General features: G+C 44.5%; 1 protein-coding gene across 1 annotated transcript in view; it reads right to left on the reverse strand.

The window, feature by feature from the left end:
* Positions 1–11,084, reverse strand: part of SAMD12 (sterile alpha motif domain containing 12) — a 1,349,936-nt gene extending 1,338,852 nt beyond the window's left edge. The window contains exon 1 of the mRNA XM_086966143.1: positions 10,916–11,084. Coding sequence (XP_086822269.1) covers positions 10,916–10,928 — 13 coding nt within the window. The 5' untranslated portion in view covers positions 10,929–11,084. The remainder of the gene's footprint in view (positions 1–10,915) is intronic.
* Between the last annotated feature and the right edge of the window lie 2,990 nt (positions 11,085–14,074).

Genomic DNA, 14,074 nt, shown 5'->3' on the forward strand with positions numbered 1-14,074 from the left:
GCCCGAACTTGAAACGTGTCGGCAAATCCAGCAAGAGCTAATTACAACATTTAGCGTGGTTTAAAATAAAATTGCCTCATGCTTGTTTTCTCTTGTATAGAATTGGCTCTCTTCATGAAAATAACTTTTTTATTATGAAATGGTTTAACATATTGCAAAACTGTAGCACTGCAATGTGCATTGTTTGTTGGATGTAACACTTGATGTCTTATTTTTGTATAATTTGTAAGTGTTTTGTGTCAAATGTGGATTAAGTAAGATTGTTATCAATTTTTTGTATTGTGTATTCTCTTTCTGCCATTCAAAAACTTCTTTTAAATAATTTGGGGAAAAAAAAGGTATAAATAAATATACCGGACCAGGTTTAATGAAATTGTTTATCTGGTTCTTACTCATAAACTTACTGAGAAAGGGGGCAAGCTTGTGTATGTCAAAATAAAAAAGCGGCAGAACGAAACAGTGACCGGGTTTTTCCTCTTTAAATCTTAGACGTTGTTCTACCCGGCCACAGTATAGGACACAACCCCACTTTTTGTAAAGTATATAGAGCGGTAAATCTTCCGCGAGGGTTAAGCACTTAAATTATTGCAGTAGCAAATACAGTATAGAGTATTCCTCCTAGATAGGCTGGTCCCCAGCCTATCAAAATATGTCTGAGAAAGAAACGTTGTCTTTTACAGAGGCATACACAAAGAATTTAATTGCAGGACCTTCACCTTTTTCGTCACTTAATTTAAGCACAAATGCTCAACAGCAGAATGAAACAGACAAACTGATGCGTTTGAGCAAAAAATACGTCCGAACAGAGTTACACGGACATAAGATGTTGTTTGGTAAATGTATTGTTTAAATGGATAAATTTAATTTAATGTTTTTGTGTTGTAAAAAGTATTCACAGTAAATGTAAATTTATGTCTTTTGTACGGCAACGAACAAACCTCAGACTAATTTCAAAATTTCAAAAAAAGTGTTGAAACTTGTATTATTCATAAAAAGTATATAGCACCCAAGGATTAATTACCTCAGGGTGAGATTCTGCTCAAAATAAAAAAGCGGCAGAATGAAACGCTCTTTATGCTGGCATCCCTGCTTACCAGCTCCACCGTTTGCAACTTTTGCAAAATAAAGCAGCTAGGCTAGTCTTTCGTCAGCCAAAACATCAACACGTCTCCCCATTAATGAAGAACCTACATTGGCTCCCGGTCGCCAAACGTTGCATTTTTAAACTTGGCTGCACCACCTTCAAGGCATTACATGATCACGGCTCTGCCTTTGTAGCTTCTAGGATCCATCGGTACGCCACTTCCTGTGATCTGCGTTCCTCTCACCATAACCTGCTTATCATCCAAGCATTTAAGCAGAAAAAACATGGTGGCCTCTGCTTCTCGCTTTTGGGCCCCAGGTTATGGAATTCACTTCCGAGTGAATTTAGACTAATTCCCAGCTATGCTTCCTCAGGAGATTACTCAAAACTCATCTGTTTCAGCAGGCCTATGCGTAATTAGGCGTCCATCCTCACTCCGGTGTTCTTAGCGCCATGAAACTGCCTGGTGTCCGTGCGCTGTATAAATACTTTTAACATAACATAACATAACCCCTGTTTTGACAAAGCGATGACGATTATATGTTATATGACATATGTTGTTAGTGTAAAAACCAATAAAAAATATTTTAAAAAAATAAAAAATGAATGGCCTGTCCAGATTTTTTCTTTGAATTCTGGGGACTGTAGTCTTGTTTATTCCATCATAGAAACAGGACTACAATTCCCAGAATTTAAACAAAAAATGGACTGGAGCTGCATGTGGTAAATGTCCTCTCCACTGTTCCTCACTAGATAGACTGTACTATGTCATCTGTGACATCATAGAATGCCTGGGTGACTCTCTGGCTCACAGTGTCTCTCTCTACCTGACTGTGGCAGTTGGCCATCTCAGGCTGAGCTGCTAACAGCTAGCTCCTGGTGGGGTTTTACTTCTGTACTTATCATCGTGGAAGGAACTTACAATAAAGGATCTTACTTACACAGAGGACTGTGCATCTTCCTTTACCACATTTTGGCGACATTTTGAACTGGATTAACATACGCGTGCAGTTAAGAATAAGGAATTAAGCAACTACAAAGAAAAGAACCCAAGACATCAGGAATTGTGGAAAAATTCGAATTTAAACTAAAAGGTAATGCCCAGCTGACCCCACCAGTGTCGTGTTCCACCTGGACAGCCTGCACCCTGGGCGCATGACTTTACTTTGATGTTTGTTTGTGCTTAGTCAGCCTGCAACCTGCAACCTAGGCGTTTTGGGTTCTAAGACACTCTAAAGTTCCCTCTGCCTATGCCTTCCTGCGTGTAGAAACGAGCTCTTACTTAAAAGACATTCTGTTTATAATTGACGCACTATTCCTGCACCTTGGGGGTTCTAAGACACTCTAAAGTTCCCTCTGCCTATGCCTTCCTGCGTGTAGAAACGAGCTCTTACTAAAAAGACATTCTGTTTAAAATCGACGCACTATTCCTGCACCTTGGAGGAAGGCATCTGGTCTGCGTTTTTGATCAGTTTTTCTCGGCAGCGCTGTTCTGTGTGAGTTTCTCTGTCTCTGTCCTATGAACGGGCATTCATTTCAGGCATCTTATGTGGAATTTAAGGCGTCGCATGTACACGAGTGGATGAGAGACTGTCTCCGAGTTTTCTTTTTATTGTGCCATGACGTTTGCCTTAGTTTTTAGCATCTAGCCATTGACAAAGCACAGTGTGGTGTTTTGTCATTGTCTACTCACCGTCCTGGATGCTGATGACGGTTGGTCGACGGTTGGCCAGCAGCGATCTCTTCTCTTTCCCTGCTACCGTCTAATTGATGACGTGTTGAGAATGCATCTAGGTATTAGCGAAGGTCTTCCTCCGTACCGAAGCCCCTGTGACGTCAGGCTTTCTCTCACGCTGCAGCTTTCCGGTTGTCTTCGTTCAGCACGCTTTGGCCGTGAACCAGCCGGCAGAGACGTAACGGCGTGCCGCCATCTTGCTCAGGATCAGTGTATTGTTTACTGCGTACTCTTGTCTGGTGCTGAGTATTGCAAATTGAAGCTCGAAGTATCCATGTTGTGTTCCCAGTGTGGCTTCAATTTAAACTCGCACACTGTGGTCTTCAATTTCCTGGTGTGAAGGTCACGATTTGTGTCGGCACCTAGCGAACCTGATCGTAACAACCTGATCGTAACAATGGTCGTCCTTTTACACATCTCTGCCGCAGAGCCGACCGGAGTTGGGACACTATTACTGCCGGTGATCTCCGATTCAGAATTATTTTTGGGACTACAAGACTCCTCCACAAGTGAATAGCATGACCTTCTTGCGTTAAAGACCCGGTGAGAAGTCGCTCACCAGAGCTAATATTATTAATGTATTTGTGTAGCAGTTCTCAATGCCTAATGCGTATCATTTAACACAGCTTTGTTTTGTATAGGAGTGTGTTTTAACATGGGAAATTCCTGGTGCTTCTTTACAAAGTGTGTCGTACTATGGTGTGGTGGGGTAGTCAATGCTCATCCATCTTGTCAGGGTTGGTATCCTGAAGTGTACCCTATCTAGGGGAGGTGGTGTCTGTGTGGGTAGTCCATGCCCTATTCTTGTTCCCAGGTTTATTATCCTGTGGTGTACCCTACTTTGGGGAGATTGTGTCTGTGTGGGTAGTCCATGCCCCATGTAGTGGTGTTTGCGGGTAGTCCATGCCCTATTCTTGCTCACAGGTTTATTATCCTGTGGGTTACCCTACTTAGGGGAGATTGTGTCTTTGTGGGTAGTCCATGTCCCATTTTTGTTCCCAGTGTTATTGCGGGTAGTCCATGCCCCTTTTTTGTTCCCAGGACAACTGTCCTGCGGTTTACCCTTCTCAGGGGAGGTTGAGTGTTTGCGGGTAGTCCATGCCCCAGTTTTGGTTCCCAGGATTACTGTCCTGCGGTGTACCCTTTTCAGGGGAGGTTGGGTATTTGCGGGTAGTCCATGCCCCATTTTTGGTTCCCAGGATTACTGTCCTGCGGTACATTCCTCATACTCTGTGCTGTCCCTTCCCTTGCTTTTGGTGGAGACTGTTTGTGCACTATGTTCTGGTCGAAGTCTACCTTCTTATAACTTGTGGCCAGGGTTTCATGTTGGTAAGACTTTGAGCTGTGAATTTATCATATCTTTAGTGTCAGCACGTCTTTTTCAGGGGAAGTTCTAGTTCTTAGAAAAGATTGTTTTTCTTTGGTGAATTTTTGTGAAAGGGGTTTTCTCTCTTACTCTCTCTAGCGTCTCCGTCTACACTCACTTTTGTTCTAGGGTGTTTACCCTGTGGTGTACCCATGTGTGGGGAGGTTATGAGTGTGACCACTTAGCTTAGCTGCTTTGGTTCGTTAAGGGAGGGGGGTGTGGCATATTCTATTAAAATGTAGTTTTATTTGTTCACAATTCTGCTAATGATACCTCATGCTAATGTTACCTCTGAACATCTTGTTTGGCTCATTCTTGTACTTTTCTGCTGATGATGCATTTGAGTTATTTTGCCTATTGTGTTCTCTATTCTGTTCTTATTCCATAAGGAAAGAGGATGTGTGGTAAATGTCCTCTCCACTGTTCCTCACTAGATAGACTGTACTATGTCATCTGTGACATCATAGAATGCCTGGGTGACTCTCTGGCTCACAGTGTCTCTCTCTACCTGACTGTGGCAGCTGGTCATCTTAGGCTGAGCTGCTAACAGCTAGCTCCTGGTGGGGTTTTACTTCTGTACTTATCATCTTGGAAGGAACTTACCATAAAGGATCTTACTTACACAGAGGACTGTGCATCTTCCTTTACCACACTGCACATCACGCATGGACATGGGTAGCTTGGCAGTTATAGGACAGGAATGCTCCAGGATAGTGATAGAATAGTAAGCATTGGGTGCCCTCTAATAATACCCCACATCCAGTGTTCTCTCCACCTCGAACAATATAGATTAGTGGAGGAGAGGCTCCTGCTGCTAGGGTGCCTTAAGGAGCTGGTGTAAAGATTCAGCAGCCTTATTTCACAGCAGTAGAAGCAAGGACCCTTTCTCCACCTGCAACAGAGGGAAAGTCAGACAAGGCTAAGCTGGAAGATGCAAGAGGTCAAGGCTAAGCTAGACAGGGAAGTGGAGGCATGTCGCACCGGAGGCCTGTGCAGAACCATTAAGGGGTGCCTCTGGTGGACGAAGACATATTCAACAGCAACAAGGTGAGTCGGACCTCTAGTGGCAAAAATGTATCTGAGGCGACCCGACAAAGCAGTGAAGCACACCCACCCACAGGGCTCATCAATGAAAATCTAGAGTGGCCCACAGGATTTGCACCGCAGTTTCAGTGCTTTATTCTTACTAGGTGTGAGGGCAAACTGACAAGCCACTCAGTGCACTTGGAAGAGAAACAGAAGACTGTGCACTGAAGCAGGCGGTGGTGATGCCCAGTGTCACAGAGACAAATACTTGAACAATATAGCATAGTAGCTTCCTGAGACCCAAAGTGTTGGCGGAGTGACATTTTTTGTATCATTGTACCCCATGCAAATGTGCACTCGCTGACTGTAATGAGATGCAAAAGATGGGCCTACAAAGCTCCAGCATAACTGCTTGCATAAATATGCCTTCTTCAAGCCTGACAAACCAAGCGACTCCAAAGACCAAGCGATCAGGGTTCAGCGATGACACATTCACAGAAACAGTCATTGACCAAACTACTAGCAGCAGTTAGGAAGTCTAGACGTGCTGTGGAAAAAGAAATTGACTTGGTCTACACAGAAGTGAATCTTATGATAACTGATTTTAGGATACTGTCAGAGGATTGGCAAAGCAGAACGGGAAAAAAAGACACCAAAGAAACCCTGGATCTATTGAGCGGCGCCAACCGCACCTAGGGGCATGGCGCCCTTAGTGGCATCTCAAGCGGGAGACAGCATGGCTGTCTTTGAGGTAGAAAGGGGACAGGGAGGAGACGGCAAGGTAGAAGAGGTAGAAAGTGAGGTGTGCCCACACTTTTGCAACGTCATCAGAGAGGCAGGGTCGACCTCCCCTCCTCCGGGGGTATAAAAGCATTGAGAGAGGCAGAATTAATCCTCTTTGTCCTCTCCAAGCAGCTGTGGCAGCAGCAGACCAGCGATGAGTTACCCACCCACCCATTCCTGCAAATAAGGACGAGAATGAAGGGGTCCCAGGCAAGAAAAGGCTGTGGACTTCCTTTTTGGCATGGACTGGCCGACCCTGGACAGGGCAAGCATTCATTGTGGGGCTCTGGGCTGGCGGGAGGGGGGGACTGACCTGCTGGTGGTCCTGGACTCTCCTGTCCTACCCAGGATGAATGTCTAAGAACATTGGAGGGGGTATACCCCGGTACGTTGGGACCAAGGTGGAAGCATTGCCCCGGAGGTAGTGCCTCTCTCTGGGAGGAGGACTAGCATGGAAAGTTACAACTGAAACAGTGCGTGTTGGGGCCTGCTGGCAAAACAAACCCAGGGGGCCATGAGGAAGAGGTATGGCCATGATTGGATTGTAAATAATATTGTGTATATCTCTGCCTTGAAGCAAATGGTCAAGTACCTTAATCAAAAATGAATAAAGGATTACACTGCTTTAAGATTTAATAAAAGACTACGCAGTGAACGACAACAACCTACTTCATGTCTTTTATGTGGCCACATGTTTTGGGGGGGCAACTTGCACGCTGTATACACACCATGAATTGGAAGAATACTAATGGGGTATCCTTTTTTGAGGACGGTTTTACCTCACCCACTCGAAGGTGGCATGCTTCATCATAGGGCACTATGAACCTAGTCATAGTGCGGGCTACAAACCCCTCTCTGAGAGGGAGGAGCTCAGGGATGTTTTGTTTGTGTACAAGAGGTATACAGTAGAACGGTTATACAAAGATAATGTGGATTCCATCACAGCCCTTCAGACCTCAGTGACATAAGATGGAGGTTGCAAGGGTGTGGAACATCTGGAACTCTGGAAAATGAAAGAGCTGAACCCAAGGTCTTATCATCTTCCTTCTCAGTCAAGCAGATGAACAGAGCATCGGCCCGTTAGTGCCAACCCACTACATTTCAGATACATACATAGACGCAATTGTGCAGGAAGCTAGACAAAGAAATCCTTACTTATAAGGTGTTTCTGTTTCCTGATTTCAGCCTGGTTGTTCAGAAACCAAGGACAAGCTTCAAAGGAATGAAAAGGACACCTAGAGAGAGTAATGTGAAATACAGGATGCTCTTCCCTGCTCGCCAGAGAGTAACTGCAGGAGGAAAATCCAGCTATTTTCTGACACCAAAGGATGCCTGGGATGGTTGGAGGGATGGCGTCACGCACTTGCAGGAAAAAGTGCCTCCACACGTGTGAGGTGGAATGCTCTTACAAACTATAAAGTAACACCACCTGTTGAAGTAGATTTTTCTGGCAAGTGTCAAGAATATGATGGGCTCCGCTAGAGGGTGCCATGATGGACATCAGTGATTGCCAAAGAGCAGGCTGATCTCGACTTACAATCATGCGCTGGACACTCCCTCAATAGCAGCTGTGAGAAAACATTGAGAGCCTACCCAAACAGATGCTGTATGGGCAACCCCAGAGGATCACTCCTGGGACACTTGCAGGGCCTGCATGCACTTGTGCAATGTATACTGGTATGTAGCTTAAGGTTTGAACCTTTTTTCTACATACAAGAGAGGCTTTGTTCAATCCGACACATTTTGGAAACTTGGTGTTACCTAGGCTTCAGAGATACTAAGTTGACCTTTTTTTACAAACTGGGTGGGTCAACAGATGCTGTCATGGTGAATGGAGTTGTCGACACCCTTCTTACCCACTGAATCATGGTACCCATCAGAGTTATCCATAATCGCCTCTGTTATTCGCACTGACAGAGGAGCCTTTTCCATTCTGGTCTATGGGAGAATTAGGTTTTATTTGTTACAGAGGTGCTATAGCTGCCTCTGTAATAAGACCCAATTAATAAGAGCTCTATACCGAAAAATGTATTTTGGCGGCAAGACACTTGACTGCTGTATCCAAAAACATACACTGGTCATGGGAAAACCAGCTTCGCCGAATGCCCGTACGATAGTATCACTACAAGTTTGAGCTCTCCTCTCTTGACAAAACGTTAAGTCTTTCTTCCTTACAGCAACAAATGCTGACAAGTACACAAAGAGTGAGCTAATACCCCCCTGGCACAGCAGCACATCCAGCTGGACTTCTTGCCACCCATCACTGGATCGCAAGATTCCCTAATATCTGCCAACGAATATGAATAAAATAGGTCCTAATAAACTTGTGGGGCATTTTATATTACAGGCAGAGGGAGGGAACATACAGGTATGTAGGTCTAGACGCCTACTTCTATATAGGGACTCTGCGTAGGTTATATTTTCTCAGGTATAAATCTTCCTGAGCTACACAACTGTTTAGATACTTCAGGTTTTTTAAATACAAGTATACAGGAATACTCCTCTAATTAATATAATGTTTTACCTTTTCTCAAAAGATCCCTTAAGAATGGTACTCCATGAAGTTATTTAATGATAAAGATGAACTATTTTGGTGAATTCTAGAAAGAGGTGTCTGACCATACTGAGACTGCAGAGTAAATAAGCATGAACTCGGAGAGCTGTGTCTTCAAGCATGAAAAGAATAGAAAATCCAGTTGCCAAAATGTAGGAACATAAATCGGCGACTTTGGGGAGGTGTACTCTGTGAAACATTCACCAACCAGCCATTATTATACACAGGAAGAATATAATTTGTATCAGGGAGAAAATTGTGAAACTATGACATTCCTAAATAAGGTATCAATACATGGAGAAACCTGCAAACAAGTATTGAAAAGTGCTTACAAAGATGAGAACGGTGTAATTTCGATGTAAAAATCAACAAGTTTAATGTGCAATTGGGGTAGCAAACTTTCGGTAATGTTTACGAAGTTCAAGCAGCCCGGGGAGGGGGCGAGGTGTCTTGTCAGAGATAGAAGCAGCGCAAGTATAGAATGCGAGTAAAAAAAAGAAAACAACGCAGGTTTTTGCAAAGCATTTGTGCTCCGTGGCATTAGGAGGGAAGTGTGCTCCACACTAACTTGCTTGTTTGTGTGCCAGCGTGCCACCGCCACCAATCAGGTTTCACAAGGTTAGTGCACTCCACAAGAGTTCACTCCTTCCTGTCTAGGTTGCTAAAACATGTGACATATCATACAAAGCATCTTTGTTTTCTCTAGACTTCAAGCACTCACTAGTTAACCCTGACAGTAACACACATAAGTCTATTTAACGTTTGTGAACAGAAAAATGTGAAAAATGTAGGTTGTTGTTAGAATGCCTCATAGCATTATGGGGGCAAAAGGGCATGTGACACAGGTAACCTAATAATATGTAGATGTGAGGTTCATCGCTACTGGAATGTCCGAGTGACACTGAAGTGCATTGCTTAGATATTTTTGGAGGGAGTGGCAGACTGGCACACCTTTAATAAGGCTGTTATAGTGAAATTTCTTCTTTCAGTCAAATACATTATTCTTGTGTTCAATGCTCCTACCAGACACGTGTTCCTAATTGAATGCGTGTCTTTACAAAAATTGTGAAGTGATAGCTTTCTGCAAATAATGCTGCCAAGTCAACACTTGTGACCATAAAAGCCAGGCCCATCAGCAGGTGTCAAACATGACATGGGAATTCCTGCGAGCTATGTATAGATCGCCAATATTTCAATACAGGAGTTTCATTTTAATATTATTATCAGATGTATTATTAAAGTATGTAAACAGAAGCAAATCAACTGCACCCACATTACATTACAGTGCTGTGTTAAATGACACCAAACGACTGGAAACAAGATGTTGTAGAACGTAAAACAACCTGCTACCCCAGCCCTGACAAGCTTTTCAGATCCATGCGGAAGGGGGTGCTGCTCCAGCACGGGATTGGTTTTATTTTTTACTTTTGGGTCTTGCAGTCTTGCTTATTACATTAAAAAACGACTGCAAGTCCTAGAATTCCAAGGAAAAAATCTGGACTAGAGCAGCACATCAATCAGGAGCCTGTGAAATGTGACAGCGATGCTACCAGCATCTACAAAAGTGCTTTGTGCAGCACAAGTAAACTCCAGAGACACCATCTTATATACGGGAGTAGCCAAACCCCAAAACAATTAACATGCATATATTTAATCGCATTGCTCTACGCGAAACGATGAAACTGGTACAACATGGAATAGTTGAACAATGGATGTCAACACTTCAGCGCCCCCCTCACTTTCAGATATTATGTATTGTATGTACAGTCATATTTATGTGGAGAACCCCTGTGTAGCAACGGACAGCTGAAACAAGCCACTACATTCTTCAAGTGACGTCGCCACCCATGGCATTTTATCAACTTCAGCCACTGTTTCCAGTGCTATGCATGACTGAAAGATTATGGCCTAGCCAGGGCTGATTATTTAAAATAAAGCTCCCTAAATCCTTGATGCAATTGTGGAGACAAAAATACCAATGATTCAAAATCCACCCATTTCCGAACAAGTTGTCTGCAGGCTGCCACGCGCGTCGCGTTAAAAAAGGCACCTGCAGGGCAGATATTCTGAGGAGTCGTTGCTGTGTTATGATTGCATCTGCAGAGAACAGGGCGCTTGCTTGCTATGTGCTTGCTATCTGCTATCTGGCCATCTGACCCACTGACAGCCGCCCGTGCAGGTCTGTCCACCTTTCACTCTCACTCCCGCTGCCCCGTTCTCCCTTTGCAAGCTTCAGCAGCACCTGTGCGCGCGCTCCCTCTCCCCACCTGCTCCTCGCAGCCCAGGTGGGCAGGACCCTTTTATTCATTCCCTATGAACAAAAGGCAGTGAAACACGCCCTGGCACCGGATGGGCAGCGAACCTTACCTTCCACAGCCATTCTCTCAACTCTTGCTTAATTCAAACATAATTCTCCCAGCGGCAGCACTGGTCGCCCGTCGTCGCGTTCATGAGATTTCTCTGCTGATTCGGTGACAGGCTGCAAGCCCAGCCTGCAGCAGACATACAGTTACCAGGGCGCCTGCTGCCTTTTCACAACCAGCCTTGTGGGAAATGTAGTCTCGCGGAAGTAGTGCGCTGCTGCAACGGTGACTGCAAGCCTCGCCTGACACCCCGGCGTGTAGTGCAGAGTTTCTCCTTGCGTTAGTTTTTGGAATCCACGTTTTACATAGGTACCCGGGAGCCCCTAATTGCACATAACAGAGCCCGCAGCTGGAAAGAGAACTACAGACCCCACCATGCAGCCATTCGCGTCTTAGGTTTAGCAGAAATACACCTTGCAGGAATGTGCGGGCGCCACCTATTTGCTGGAGTCCACATGCGCCCGTCCAGTTTAAAGGACATCTGATACACCTGCCAGCATTCTAATGAGCAAAGTGCAGTTTTTATGCCCCTTGTTTTTCGAAGCACACTTCACTGGTCGCACGCTCGTGCCACATGATGGGTCTTTCCATTTCCAAACACTTCACGCGTTTTTCAAGAGATTGCTACCGCGTTGTTATAACAATCCGCTGTCCCATGCTTGAAAACGGGCGGATTTCGATCCCATAGAAAGAAGCCCACACTGTTTAGCATGCATAACCTCTGTATTGTTCTTACGGTAACCGAGCAGCTACTTGGTGTTTGTAATTTGTCCCACCAGTACCAGTTGCGTTACAGAGGGACACATTCATTTTTTTCTTAGACATGGGGAGATTAAGTGATTTGCCCAGAATCATAGGATGTTGAGCGTCCTTGCCAAGACTCAAACCCGTTTCCCCAGCCCCAGGTCGACGGCTCTAGCCGTTAGGCCACATCTTAATGTATTAGAACTAGTTCTGTCACACAGGTAACATTTTAGAAGAGAGAAGTGGGAGATTAAAAATTAATAATCGGGAGAATGTATTTCTCCCATTGACTTCTATTGACGCCTGGATTGGGTCTATTGGCATGTGTGGCGCTGCAGGATCTGAAATCAGGAATGCAAATATTTGTTTTATCCTTACTTGTCAGGAGCATGGAGAAAGCGCTATGGCAGGGAGAGAGAGCGTGTGAAAAACAATTTGTGCACTGGTCTGCAGGAGCAGGTTACTGGCAGTGCATAATCCGAGGCACACAAGACAAGTCCCTGTCAGCTGAAGCCCGCCAATGAATTGGGTTTTTGCATGCAGGAATCGGGAGGTGGGAGACCAGCCTTGAAACTGGTAGTCTCCCGCCTGAATCGGGAGGGTTGGCATGAATGCACTGCGGGAGCTAGGTGGACCTAAAAATCCAGACACTTCAAAACTTTACCTCAACATTGCTCACAATTTGATTAACCGGAGATAGTGTTACACCTCAATTTCATGACGCAATGTATCCCGGAGGCAAGGCACCTCCCTACGAATCAAAATATAAAATAATACAGTCATTTAAATAAAATGCCATGAAGTATCTCAGCAACTCGAGCATTACAGAGAAGTGCAAAATCTAAATTATTCGAAGTCCCAAGGGGGCAGCAGAATCGAGAGAGAATCAGGCAGCAGCATCTAGGTCTTCGGCAAAGCCTTCTGGCTCACCCTCAAAGTCAGGGTTTTTTATACATTATTTGAGCAAATGATATTAACAGAACTGCAAAATCACTGTGGTGTGGAGAAAAAAGTTACTTTTTCAGCAAATCAGAGCACAATTTTTAATAAACGTCACATTTCCTTAGCACCTAAGCACTGTCCTATTGCATGAATAATAGTTCTATCCCTTATATACCAATGTCACCTGAAGATGGTGGTAGAAATTAGAAACACAAACAATAACGTGTTATATGAATGAATAGGTACAGTGAACCAGAGGGAGGACATTAAGGTAATATTGGCAATTTGCGACAAAGCCAGGGAAAATGAATCGAGAGTGGCATAAACAATGACAATGGAATTAAATAAGTACATCTCAGCTTGACTGTGTGCTGCAGAAATTGCGAGGAGAAACATTGGCACAGGGGAAGTCATTTTGGATAAAATGGATGACAGTCTGTGTTAGACCTGGAATACTTGGCGTGGTTTTCCCCTGTCTTTTCCCTCTGACTCCTACATGTTTGCTGTGCGTTGGATTTTGTTTTTACTGGTCTAGATGCATTGGGCATTTTGTCACTGCTGATCAGTGCCAAAGTGCAAGTGCTCCCTCTGTAAATTGTGACAATGAATTTGTGTTTCCATGATTGGCTTTTTGACATACTACCAAGTCCCTAGTACAGTGCACTGTGTGTGTCAAGGGCCTGTAAGTCAAATGCCGCTAGAGGGTCTGCAGCACTGATTGTGCCACCCACACAAGCAGTCATTTCCAAGGGGTCTCAGGCCTGCCACTGCAGTGTCTGCACGCAGTCTCTACTGCCATGTCAAGTGCACCCACTTGCCAGGCTCTAACCATCCCTTTTATTGCATGTGAGTCAGCCCTAAGGTAGGCCCATGGTACCCCTGTGGGCAGGGTGTAGTGTATGTGAAAGGTAGGACATATACTGGTGTGTGTGACATGTCTGATAGTGAAATACAGTGTATTTCGTTTTTCACTATTGAGAGGCTATCTGTCCCATAAGATAGAATGGAAGTTTATATATAACATTTTATAAGTATAACTTCCCATTGGGACAAGATAGAAAGTTGGAGCTTAGTATGCCTGAATTCAGAATATAAAAATTCATCTTTTAGTAAAGATGATTTTTATATTGTGCGTTTGAAAATACCACCTTTTAGGAAGTGGGCATTTTCTTGCTTAGCCATCCTATGTACATGTGCTGGTTTGTGGAATGACTGTCTGGCTTTGGAGTGACAGAGGCTGGGGATGTGCATTCACTGTAGACAGCCACTGGGGGGTTTGAGGTGTGTCCCGCCTTTCCAGGATGAGTCAGGGCTGGTCTGCATAGACCTGGGCTGCATTTAGAGTAGTGGGAGGAGAATTCCTTGCACCTGAATGGGCCTGGTCTGCCTTACACAATGCTGTCTGCACCTCCTGCTGGGAAGCTGGACCAGGGAGGATAGAACTAGTTTTGACTGAGCACAGAGCTTCTCTTCCACA

The sequence above is a fragment of the Lissotriton vulgaris genome, chromosome 4_1 (assembly GCF_964263255.1).
Source record: "Lissotriton vulgaris chromosome 4_1, aLisVul1.2, whole genome shotgun sequence".
NCBI lineage: Eukaryota > Metazoa > Chordata > Amphibia > Caudata > Salamandridae > Lissotriton > Lissotriton vulgaris.